The sequence below is a fragment of the Corticium candelabrum genome, chromosome 2, assembly GCF_963422355.1.
Source record: "Corticium candelabrum chromosome 2, ooCorCand1.1, whole genome shotgun sequence".
In the NCBI taxonomy this organism is placed as follows: Eukaryota; Metazoa; Porifera; class Homoscleromorpha; order Homosclerophorida; family Plakinidae; genus Corticium; species Corticium candelabrum.
Window position 1 is genome coordinate 9,347,121 of NC_085086.1, and position 12,692 is coordinate 9,359,812.

At 41.4% G+C, this 12,692-nt stretch overlaps 1 protein-coding gene across 1 annotated transcript; it reads left to right on the forward strand.

Annotated features, from left to right (window-relative positions):
• Nucleotides 1-1,497: 1,497 nt before the first annotated feature.
• On the forward strand, nt 1,498-6,243 carry LOC134176501 (uncharacterized). The gene is made up of 9 exons (XM_062643169.1): nt 1,498-1,564; nt 4,127-4,275; nt 4,430-4,511; nt 4,576-4,721; nt 4,843-4,906; nt 5,138-5,196; nt 5,286-5,345; nt 5,387-5,797; nt 5,882-6,243. The coding sequence occupies exons 2-9, from the start codon at nt 4,147-4,149 to the stop codon at nt 6,080-6,082; spliced, it is 1,152 nt and encodes a 383-aa protein (XP_062499153.1). The 5' UTR covers nt 1,498-1,564; nt 4,127-4,146; the 3' UTR covers nt 6,083-6,243.
• The last annotated feature ends 6,449 nt before the right edge of the window (nt 6,244-12,692 follow it).

Here is a 12,692-nt window from a genome sequence, read left to right on the forward strand (position 1 = left end):
TGCCATCTGTTGTGCCTATGCATTAGTTGGAGACCATGCAGTAAGTTATATATATATATATATATATATATATATATATATATATATATATATATATATATATACATATATATGTTAGCAAGCAACGATGTTCAACCGTCAAAATAGAATCCACCAATATACTTTGTCCATCAATTTCTTAGCAAACCGTGAAAATAGATTCCCGCCAAGGTTTCATCTTTTACTGTAATTCATTGTAAATGGTTAATTTATAAAAAATGGATTCACGTGGAATTCTTTTTCGTTTCGTTCGACTAACACTTGAAATTACGAAGGAAAGACAGCTTATTAACAAATCATTGCGAAAGTGGGACTGTACTTTCATAGATTGATTGTATTTCTCTCCGTATTGACGTTTTGAGCCATATAAAAACCATTTTTCATTAGTATAATAGGGTATCCTTAAGATATTAGGTTGTCATTTATCTATATATCTTAATCTAACTGGGTACAATAAGGGATAAATTGCAGTTGGAGGCTGTGTCGTCAAAATTTTGGACAATATTTACAGACACTTGCTTAAAGTTTCTTTTAGGTTTTTCTAGATATGCGCTACCTAACCTAGATTTGACTAGTAGACATTGCACCTCGGATTGCTTATTTCCATCTACCGCTTTTCATGCAACATTGTCATCATCCAGTTCAGTCATCGTATTTGCTGCATTGTTACTAATTGTTTAGTTACACGTCAGTACAATAACGTCGAATAAGAAACCTGACAGAAATGGCGTCTGTTAAATTAATGTGAAAATGCAAAGCTCGACAAAACATTAAAATGGAGAGCTTAAACCAATGTATTAAATAAATTTCACAAACAGCATTGATTTGTGTACAAGTGATGTGAGGCAAATTGAGACTGGAACTACGAGGACGCGGTCTGGATAGCCTCGTACCCAGGCGCGCTTGCGCGCCCGGATTAGTAGAAAGAACTAAGAAGGGTTAGCAGAAATCGAGTTCTCTAGGTTGTGTTCATCCTTTACACTATTTTTTGCCGGTTTGCTTTCTTGTGTGAAGTTCACAATCGACACATCATACTCACCCGATAAAGTGTGCATTCTCTTGTAGCTGTTCCTTGCCTGTTTCTATCGGGATAAACCGCTTCTCAGCAGCCGAACACCAGGAAGGTCAATGACACCATGGATTTGCACTACAGTACTCTCCGATATCATACACATCAATTGATGGCTAAACGTAAAAACCGTAAACTAATACGAATAAATATATTGATTAACGAAAATGTGCATTGCGAATTAGTAGTTGCAATGTTTAAGGAAAATGAATCGTGTAATAGCAAGGTTTGCATGTTTATTGCGTAAGGCTAGGATGTGTATGTTATTCAAAGTTTGTGGGTTGTGGGTTCATCACAACACTACTAGTTGCCACGTCTCAAGCACCTGAAATGTGTGATATCCTGTTGTCACATTTTACCGCAACTATTCTACCAGGACTTAGAACGGCCTCAACTTGAACAATGGTTGATAATCAGGCGATTTAGAATTGCAGTATTGGAACCGCGTTCGCGAAGGTAAGCCGCGTCGAGTAGCTGGCACGCCTTCAAGCACACCTAGACAGCATGTACTGTCGGACTGAGTGTGATGTGTTCAGTTTAGAAAATGTAGTGTCGAATTAACTAACTTAGGTATTCCGTTGTTTACACTTACGCTTCTACTCTGAACGGTAACAAAAACTCGTAAAAACCGACTTCTTTTCTAAATTTTTTTATTTTTTATTTCATATTTTTAATTGTTACTAGCATTCTTATTTAAAATTTCTGTGTTTATTAAATTTTAAATTTTAATTTTTTGTAATTTTTTTTTTCATCTTTTGAGGTTTGATTTTGTGATTTTTAGATTGATCTTTTAAAGTTTGATTTTTAGGCACCTGTGAGCTCAAGACTAGAAACTTGAACGCACAGTTCGCTTTTCTATTTCTAACATGAATTGAAAATAGAAAATAGAAAATAGAAAAGAGAAATTGAAATGACAGCAGACACTAGAAACAGCGGTGGTGTCAGCGCGAGTCTCAGCGGGACTTCCATTCGTACGCGTGTCTCAGGAGATCACATTTCCAACACACAAGCAGGTGTTTGTTATAATTACCTTCGGTCACGTGCCAACACGTAGACAGCTTGACTACTCCATCTGACACACAACGCTGTGCCAGTGAATTCCACGGTTCCTAGCTGTGTACGTACGTGCATTGTACACAAAACGCTACCTTTACAGTATATGAACCGGTTGGAGAGGGAAATGCTATGTTAGATAGGCTCCCCATTAGCGGATCGCCGAGTTGGCAACTGTGGTGACGAAGTATTACAGAAAGACGTTTGTCGTCTAGGAATAATCAAGACACAATTAAAACATCAAAACTGTCAACCTACTACTATTATTTAAGTAGCAGACTGCGCGCTTTCAAAGGGACACTCTAGATATAGTACACGGTACCGGTACCGTATACAAGAGTGGGCGTGATTCTCTACAGGAGGTCACATTTCTCATTTGCATGACGTCGTCCAACGCAGCAAGCAAACAGACATGCATGTCCATCGTCAACGCCTTCTGAACTCTAGTTGAAGTCAACTCAACTGAACTCTATTTGCTCAACTCAACTCAATTAATTAAGTCAACTAGCTAACGTAGAACAGTGTGCGGTTACAACTGAAGGAATATGGTCATAGCTATTCAGTTACAGCTAGAGCTAGTTGTAATAGGTAGACTACTATGTCAATGCTAGACATAACTACTAGACTCAATAGTTTTAGACAATGATTGTAGATCGAGTTCTATCGTATCACTCGATGATCTCTGTGCTGTTATTGTCGGCGCGTACGTTCACATCTTCAGTCAAGCTGCGTGACGAGGAGGCACCGGCACCCTGGGTTGTGGCAGATGGAAACACGATTGGTAGTTCCGTGTCCGATGAATTGTCATCGTCAGCTACGTCGTTCCCAAGTTCATTTCGCATTTCTTTCTGAACTCTTTCATGTCGTCGAAATCGCGAAGAGACAGCGGACGTTAGTCGTCTGACCACGTAGCCTTGCAAAGTGGGCAACGCCAGTATTGAGAAGTGCAACGTTCGCAGCCGAGCCATTGTCGTCAGCAAATAGACACTGTTGTCGGACTTCTGCTGAGAAGGTGGCAAACCTTGCAACGCATCATTCTTGATGTTATTGTCGCTGCTTACGATTTAGTGCGTCATTTCGATGGCAACCGATGGCGAGTCACTTGCTCCATCTTGTCTTCGATGTTCTCGAGTCGCTCGTGTACTCGTTCGAACCTGGACTCCAGGCGGCCGAGTTAGCGCGTCTTCTACTTTTCCGTCGATCTTGAAAAGGATATCCATATCCAGAGATAAGGCATGAGTGCCTGCGCTTAAAGACTGCAGCTGACCGTAAGCACACACTGTTGACGAGGCGGTGGCCGATGAAGCTCGTTTTCCTTTTGATCGGAGCCGTCTCTCGCATAGAATCGAGGTAGCACTTCAGTGAGTCATAGTCCTACTGGAGTACCGCACAGATTCTTCGAGACGTTGCCTTCCAAAAGTTTACGTCTGCATGCAACCAAAGCAACTAGGTTAATTGGTTAATTAAGACGTAAACGTATATACATACCAGCTAGAGTGCATGTATGCTTGGTAGTGCATTTGAGCATGCAATTCTTTAGGTTGATCGACATGTTCTTGCACAGACAAATTGAAGAAGACCGCGCTGCATCTGCAGAGACTCCTATATGAAAACATAGTCATGTACACTGTGCATGCATGGATGTGAGAGAGCAGTCGACCTGTCCAATTACTACTGAGCCGTTTTTTGGACTATCCAGAGCTGCAATGCTATTTGTTTTGACGTTTATTGTTAGACACGCATGGGGTTAGCTAACCCTTCAACCAGACCACCAGACTAGAGGCCACTCCTACCTGCAGGTACATGTGATGTATGTGTCTGCTTGACCCTAACCCTATAGAAATAATGTCTTATGGACCCTAGCTTGTGTGCATATAACTGTATGAGAAAGATGTAAAGCGACTATATGATATGATATGTGATTAGAATGGTTTCTTCATGCATAATTAATGTCATTTTTGTTAGATGGTTCCATACAGACGTCAATGACTGCTTGCATGGAAGTAAAGAACAAGCATGCACACCTAGAGTATGCCAGTGATAGTTGCTGTAGCTCTTTTCTTGCAATGGAACCAGAAGAACTTACGGCTATACAGACAGCAGACAGCGAAATGGTAAGTGTATGAGTGATTTGATCTAGCTTGATTGCTTTCTGTATATAGCTAGTCACAGGCAGGTTTTAGATCAGTTATATCTAGTGTGTAGATAATGCATGCATTTTTGGGTGTTTAGTTGACAAAGAAACTTAAATTTTAATTTTATTTGAAGATGAATAATGTTGGGACACAAAAACCACATATGAAGGACGGGGAAGGATTGGAGCGTGCTGCTCATGACAGTAACATTGCTGGTATAAATTGAGCTGATTGTTTGCCTTATTGCAACATAGTTTCCACATTGTGATGTGCATGCAGTTACAATGAACTCAGAAATTTCTGGAATTTCTCAGTTGGTTCAGCTATTCCCTAATCACCAAGTGTCATATCTTGAAGAAGTTCTCATTAGCTGTAATCTCAACCCAGACATGGCTGCTTTAGCCATTCTAGATCAGAGTGTTGAGGTGAATACAATTAAAAGCTTATGAATTGTAGTTGTATTTTAATTAATGGCAGAACTAACATTGTTTACATACTTTAAATCAGTGCGAGTTGTATAGTTACTAGAGTTAGTCTGGATTTTAGGTGTCTAAAAACACGTGCACAACACAACACAACACAAGATGTGCTGCAGCAAAATGCTCAACAGGTATGATTTAGATCTAGTGCTGTCAGTGACATATTTGCGTGCATATATTGAACTTCTATAGTATTTCTCACTTAATTATTCGATTCAAGCAACCAAAAATCCAAAAATCCGTATGAAAAGCATGCAAGAAGCTTGGATAATTGAATATGCCTGTCTTGGATAATTGGTTGCCTGAATCAGATAATTGAGCGGGAAATACTACAGTACATTTGTATGCTGCATTCATTATAGTTGAAGATATAATTGATTTGATACGTGGAGGTGCAGAATTTGAAATCCACAACAGTGAAGTATGCAAATTGCTACTTAAATATGCATATGCCCTTCAGATACAAGGTGCTCGATAAAATTTTAACTATTTTTATTCTTATTTGTATAGCCTAGAGAAAACAGTCATCTCAATCAACCTAATCTTGCTCAACTTCTTTCATCTGTGAGGGTACAACACGAATTTCCTTCTATGAGACTCACTGTCTCAAGAGAGACTGTTTCAGTGATGCTATAGCCTTCTTCAAGTCCGGGAAATATGACTGGAAGAGAGATTTTTGTGTAACATTTGAAGGAGAACCTGCAGTAGATGGCAGTGGTCTTCGTAAAGAGCTTTTCACACTCCTGCTTCAGCAGATGACAACATCTGCTGCTCCAGTAAGGCTTTTTGATGGGCCTCTTGACAGGTACCTTCCCATTCACAACATAGATGCTTTGTTGGGTGGTCTTTTTAAGGTGGCAGGGCAGATAATTGCTGCTTCAGCATTTCAAGGAGGACCAAAGTTTTCGTGTCTTTCTCCAGCGCTGTATGCATACTTGACTACATCATCACTAGACAAAGCATTGGACATTATGAGCACATCAGATCTTCCCGACATTTGTTTGGCTGAGACACTAGAAACGGTATATTCTGACTGTTATAGCTGCTGTCGATATTGTACATATTGCCTGAATATTGTACGCACATTAATTTTTTTGTGTTTTTAGCTCATTGAAGCAGAAGATAACACAGCTGAATTCTGCATGTCATCAGGAATGCTAGTGGACCACCTGGTAACAGCTGGGTTTACTCAGCGTCTGACTGCAACAAACAAAACAGATGCTGTTATGAAAATTCTTATACATGAAATGACCATAAGCCGCAAGTCTGAAATAGACCAGCTGGCTTCAGGACAAGCTTTGTATTAGATCTAGCAATCAAATATCCAGAAGTTTGCGACTTTTGTTGACAGCTTCAACTCCAGAGCATCTTACAAGTAATAACTTTCTGGACTTGTTTCAGTTTGAAGATACTATTCCAACACATATCAAAGAGTATTTTATTCGATATGTTGCAAATGCAGGTTAGCAAAAAAGTTATAGTTGTGAAAGGGTACACAGATGATACAAAATGTAGCATTTTGATTTTTACTTTTGACTTTATTTCAGTTGCTTGCTTACCAGACGTTTCCTCTTGCTGAAGTCTCTTGTTATATTGAATTTGTTATTATATCATTGCATGTATAGTCATTACATGTAATTGTTGAAGGGTAACTGACATGAAAAAATCAAAAATTATTTTATTGCATTTCTCGTTTGTTCTTAATGTTTTTATGCCCCCAAAATTAAAAGTTTAATTTTTGAAGCTACATTCGTGAAGATATCGAGGCGTAAGCGTACCCGCCGTGACGTCACAAGAGGAACGGAAGTGGCTAGAGCGCATGCTGGCAATAGAAAATGTCTGACAAGATAGTACACCTCTGGTTGCCTGCTGGCTGCAGTAATGTGCTCAGAAAGAAAGGATGGGCTTTGATTCGCTTCTTCAGTAATACCAAGATGTCAAAGAAATGAGCAGCGCGAGGAAACAAGCTAGAAATTGGTGGGACGGGCTAACCGCACGTTCGGACCCGTCTAGTGCGTATTCTCAGCCGGAATCTTTCGAAACGGAGGATGACATTAGTGAGTCACTTACTGTGAGGCTTTGGGCTATTACCCAAGGTAAAAGGAGACTGAAGCCTGAAGCATCAAGCTGCGCTGGTGATTTGTGTACTAGGAAGCCATTGAGAGGATTACATCGTGACAATGTGAGAAAGTCAACAAATACAGAAGGGGAGAAAAGACTGAAAGAAAGCGTGAGAAATGAAGGGTAAGTCATGTAGAAATCATCAACTCACAAGACTCCGTGTGCTGGATCTGGGTTGGAGAGAACATGAGTTGTACTGTCATACATACTCACTAATTAATTGAATCATGAATTGATACCAGAAATCCAGATCTAACTGGCTTCTTCTCATCTTTTTATTTTAAACAAACGAATATTTGAGAATTAGTCAATTACCCATGGTCAGAGCAAACAAGATTATGAAATCTCTCTTAATTAATTAAACCGACTCTAATTTATGAGGATGTTGGAAACTGCTGTAAATAGATGGGTGCATGGGAGGATTGTTAATAATTGATTACAATCTTCAGAAGTTTCAATCAACTCTCACAACCTACAAACAAAAATAACACCATTCACTGGTAGTTCCAGTGACAATTATGTTTCACATGAAAAAACCTAACCATATAATTATTGATGGCTTTCTTTTACTTGAGATACTCTATAATGTCTCATAGTGCCTTCTGACGTTTAATTTGTGACCTCATGGAATTTTCATTTTATACAAAGCAGCCAACAACAATCTGTAAAAGCAACATTACTTTTATAAATAACTTGATATTGTATTGCATGCGTGCTAGCAGTTTTAAATAACAAAGCTACTGTGTGAAGTACAACAGAAAATAAAAAGAGCCATTTTGCCAAGACATTGTAAGTACATAGACAGTAATTCTAAACAACCAGAAACACACCACCACTACCAACAACAATAGTTTAAATAGTTAATATTAATATCTCTATCTATAATAGCTATTTTGGATCTCACCTTAGCTGTAGAGTGCTACTGAATTACAATGTCTTCAAGTAGCTGGTAGAGATGGCTTTCAATCGAATTAGTTCTCATCCAAATTGTATTTCTATTGATGATATGAGTTGTTCCAGACAAATACTAGGCTAGGTTTGAATTTGATCTTCTTGCATTAGCACGGCTCGTAGTATCTGAATTCGGTCCCTAAGTTTGGGTATATCTGATCACTACAATTTGGTATCTGCAGTCTATGCTCTAGCTCTAGCTGCTGCATTCCTCTAGTATATATAGAATTATATTATGTGCCAACGCGACCGACCGGAAGATGCGTCATTCTATAAACGTCCGTCACGGAAGTAGACCTAGACGTTCGTCATAAATTAAAGTTGCGTTTATTATTGAATTCGGCGTAGACGACGACCAGGACGACGTGTACGTTGTAGATGTATCTGCAGATGGCTATGATTCGGGACAAGAAGATGTGTACACACCAGATACGGGCCAGCAAGACCGATGCCTCATCAGCGCAGATGAAGCTGACCGACGACATCCAGTAACATATCAAATCACGCAATGAATGTGTATATAATTGAATAAAGATGTATGAAATTGATATTAATACAATAATAGGTCCTTATTTACTTTGCTGAACTTTGATATGCCTAAGCTGTCACCGAATTTTGACTCGCGCCATGTGGGTCAAAATTCGGCGATAGCTGTCGCCGAATGACATAGTCGTCGCCGAATGATGTCTAGTAGCTGTCGCCGAATGACATCTAGTAGCTGTCGGCGAACGACATAGTCGTCGCCGAATGATCTCTATTAGCTGTCGCCGAATACCGTTATTTTGACACACATGGCGCGCCATAAGCACGAGACGACAAAACATGAGCATAAGAACACACAACAGCTCCGGCAGACAGGGCAAACAGGGCGACTGATCGACACTCGTAAGTTACGTCTAGGCTGCCGTCGACGCCCTGAGTGCTGTGTAAGTACACATAGAAGTCACACATTCGCAGAGACATGACTGCGTCGCTCACAAGACAACACAATTCGCAAGAAGACGAAGAGAAGGAAATTCCAGCCAGTTTACATAAAGATAAGTACCCACTCAGTGCCAGACACACCCGGTCTTTAGTTGACAGTTTATCGTACAAGCGGCAACACGAAGACATCAAAGCAACTGCACCAGACCCACCTCGCCTACCGAAAATAGAAAAGAGGAGGGGCTGGCTACGCGAGACTAGGCCTAGGCTAGTGCTTGCTCAACCTCATAATGCTAAAGATAGGCAACTGAACTTGCGTGAAGTTTGCACAATGCTAATGCCTCGCAGTTCGGTCCAATATCAAAATGAATTATACGTAAACACATTACAGTCTTGTGTGATAATGTCTCGCGTTTCGGACCATTATGTTAGTGCTGCGTATTAGTGCTGCGCATTAGTGCTGCGTATTGGTGCGGTGCATTAGTGCTGCGTATTAGAGCTGCTTATTATATTATTGCTGCGTATTAGAGCTGCGTACTAGTGCAGTATTATTCACTAGGCATTATTCACTAGGCATTATACACAAAGCATTATACACCATGCATTATGCACAATGTTTTTTCTCATTATATTAGTGCTTAGTATTAGTGCTGCAGCAATTGTTTTGCCATTGGTAGCACGCCATACACGTCCATCGTCAACGCCTTCTGAACTCTAGTTGAAATCAACTCAACTGAACTCTATTTGCTCAACTCAACTCAATTAATCAACTCAACTTGCTGAGCTAACTTAGAACAGCGCGACTACAACTGAAGGAACATGGTCATAGCTAGTCAGGTACAGCTAGAGCTAGTTACTAAGTAGATTACTATATCAATGCTAAATATAACTACTACACTCAATAGTGCTAGACAATGATTGTAGATCGAGTTCTGCCGTGTCACTCGATGATCTCTGGGTTGTCATTGTCGGCGCGTACATTCACACCTGCAGTAAAGCTGCGTGACGAGGAGGCACCGGCACTTTGGGTTGTGGCAGATGGAAACACGATTGCTAGTTCCGTGTCCGACGAGCTGTCGTCGTGAGCTACATCGCTTCCAAGTTCAATTCGCGTTTCTTTTCTGAGCTCTTTCATGTCGTCGAAACCGCGAAGAGACAGCGGACGTTTGTCGTCTGACCACGTAGCCTTGCAAAGTGGGCAACGCCCGCATTGAGAAGTGCAACGGTCACAGCCGAGCCATTTTCGGCATCAAATAGACACTGTTATCGGACTTCTACTGAGCAGGTGGCAAATCTTGCAACGCATCATTCTTGGTGCTATTGTCGCTGCTTACGATTTAGTGCGTCGTTTCGATGGCAACCGATGGCGAGTCACTTGCTCCATCTTGTCTTCGATATGCTTGCGTCGCTCGTGTTTTCATTCGAAGCTGGACTCCAGGCGGCCGATTAAGCGCGTCTTCTACTTCGCCGTCGATCTTGAAATGGATATCCACATCCGGAGATGAGGCATGAGTGCTCGAGCTCAAAGACTGCAGCTGGCCTTAACCGAACGCTCTTGACGAGGCAGTGGTCGATGAAGAACGTTTTCTTTTGATCGGTGCCGTCTCTCGGATAGAATCGAGGTAGCACTTCAGTGAGTCATAGTCCGACTGGAGTACCGCACAGATTCTTTGAGACGGTGCCTTCCAAAAGTCTACGTCTGCATGCATCCAAAGCAACTAGGTTAATTAGTTAAAGCGTAAACGTATATACATACCAGCTAGAGTGCATACATACTTGCTAGTGCATTTGAGCATGCAAGGCATATGGGTGATCGACATGTTCATGCACAGACAAATTAAAGAAGACCGCGATGCTGGAGAAACTCCTATATAAACACCTCTTCATGCATACTGTGCATGCATGAATGTAACGTTTAACCTACCTCTTGTTCCGTCGTCATCTGCGAACGGAAGGTCGAGGTTGTCCACTAGGATAATTCGGTCGTCACACGGAACAACACCTTGAGCTTCGAAGTGAATCTGAACTAAGTCAGTAATATGTAGTAGGATGACGTCACTTTCGGCAAAGCGAACGTAAATCTGCTAGCGTACTTCCATAGACCACAGGTCAACACTTTTCTTGATTTCTCTGACTGCATATTGCGACCGCGCTTTTTTGCTGCTCGGCGCTACCAATCTAAACGCAGACCAAGAGGAAGACGACACCGGCGTCCAGAAAGTTCCGGGTGCTGGAGCTGTTGCGGTCCTAGCAGTATGGCGACTTGCTTCACTGGCTACATCTACAACTGGCTGCAGCTGTAGGCAACGACTGTGCGAAAACGACGAGTCATTGGACACATTCGACTCTTCCAAGAGCGGGTCGCCGTGAAGTTGATAGTGACGACCAGCCGAGAGTCCATCGAATCGACCTCCAGTCAGAGGAAATATTGCCGCCTCGTCGTCATCCTTTCTTTTCAGGTAAATGACTTCTGCCTATACAGTGACATGCAACACTGAATTCTGTCGATCACCTTAATTAATTAGTTAACATGGTATGATTGTTTTAACATCTAAAGCTTTTTGCACCGTGTACAACTTAACTTGCCTTGAAAACTCGAGATACCCGCAAAACTGCTCACGTCAGACAATTTCATTGGTAGCTCTTGCTTTCCTCAACAGATTGACAGACAGAGAGACAGGCAGACAGATGGACGGACAGACAAGCAGATCGACAGAGGTACAGACAAATACACAGACAGAGCGACCGACAGAGGGTCAGTCAAATAGACAGACAGACAGATCGACAGATCGACAGAAAGACAGACAGACAAACACACGGACAGACAAACATACAAACATGACACCGGAAGATAAACAGAGAGCAAAGACGGAAACGATCTGATCTGCGGAAACTTGACATAGTAGATATGTAGACAAATGTGAAGAAGAGAGACACCACACCGCGAAGAGAACAATAGTTGATGGTAAAGATATATAATGAGCAACGTTTCAGTAAAAACCTTCTGGCTTAACGTATGGCTAAGATGTTTACAAATTTCAAACAGTAGGTGTTAATATTGATATCGATAATGTTGATATCAAAACCAGATATTTACTAAAGTGTGTCTGATTTTATATTTAATCAATATGGGTCGAAGGTCACTAGTTTCATGATCCATTCGGATTCTCTGCACTTGCGGGATAGGTCGTCATTCAATCCCACATAGTCAATGATGGTGACTTTAATATCCTCTTCAGAGTGCTATGGTTTGTTGAAATGTCGTCCTACCGGTTCGCCTTCCAGTCATTGTTTGTTACGTCTGCTCTGTGATTGTTTATTCGTTGATGGAGGCAATGTCCCGTCTCTCCGACATATTGCATGCCACACTTCGTACACTGTATCAAGTATATCACGTTGCTTGTTTTACAGTTGTACGAGCCTTTGATTTTGTAGGTCTTCTTTGTTGTGTTGCTTGTGAATGTATCGGATGTTGTCATATTGAGCCACATACATACATGCATACATACATACATTCAGACAGACAGACAGGCAGACAAACAGACGGACAGACAATAAACACAAGAATAATAAGTGTACATATAGGTAATATGATCTAAACATACAAACAGACAGACACACAGAGAGACAGACAGACAAACAGACAAACATCCATACATACATACATAAATTTTTTGATTGTACATACGTATATACAAGAGCCCTTAAGGCCCAGGTTCGATACTGCAAGTACAATCCAAACTCAGTTACTATATGTCATCATGTTCTTCTTCGTGTTTGCTGCCTGCGAGTACTGCTGCTGCTGCTGCCGCTGCTGCCGCTGCTGCCGCTGCTGCCGCTGCTGCCGCTGCTGCCGCTGCTGCCGCTGCTGCCGCTGCTGCCGCTGCTGCCGCTGCTGCCGCTGCTGCCGCTGTAGCCGCT

Excerpts from the sequence above, each read along its gene's own strand:
- LOC134176501 (XM_062643169.1), top strand. The coding sequence starts at position 4,147 with ATGACTGCTTGCATGGAAGTAAAGAACAAGCATGCACACCTAGAGTAT. Across the intron at positions 4,276-4,429 it reads AGACAGCAGACAGCGAAATG|ATGAATAATGTTGGGACACA; the intron begins GTAAGTGTATGA and ends TTTTATTTGAAG. Across the intron at positions 4,907-5,137 it reads TGCAGCAAAATGCTCAACAG|TTGAAGATATAATTGATTTG; the intron begins GTATGATTTAGA and ends CATTCATTATAG.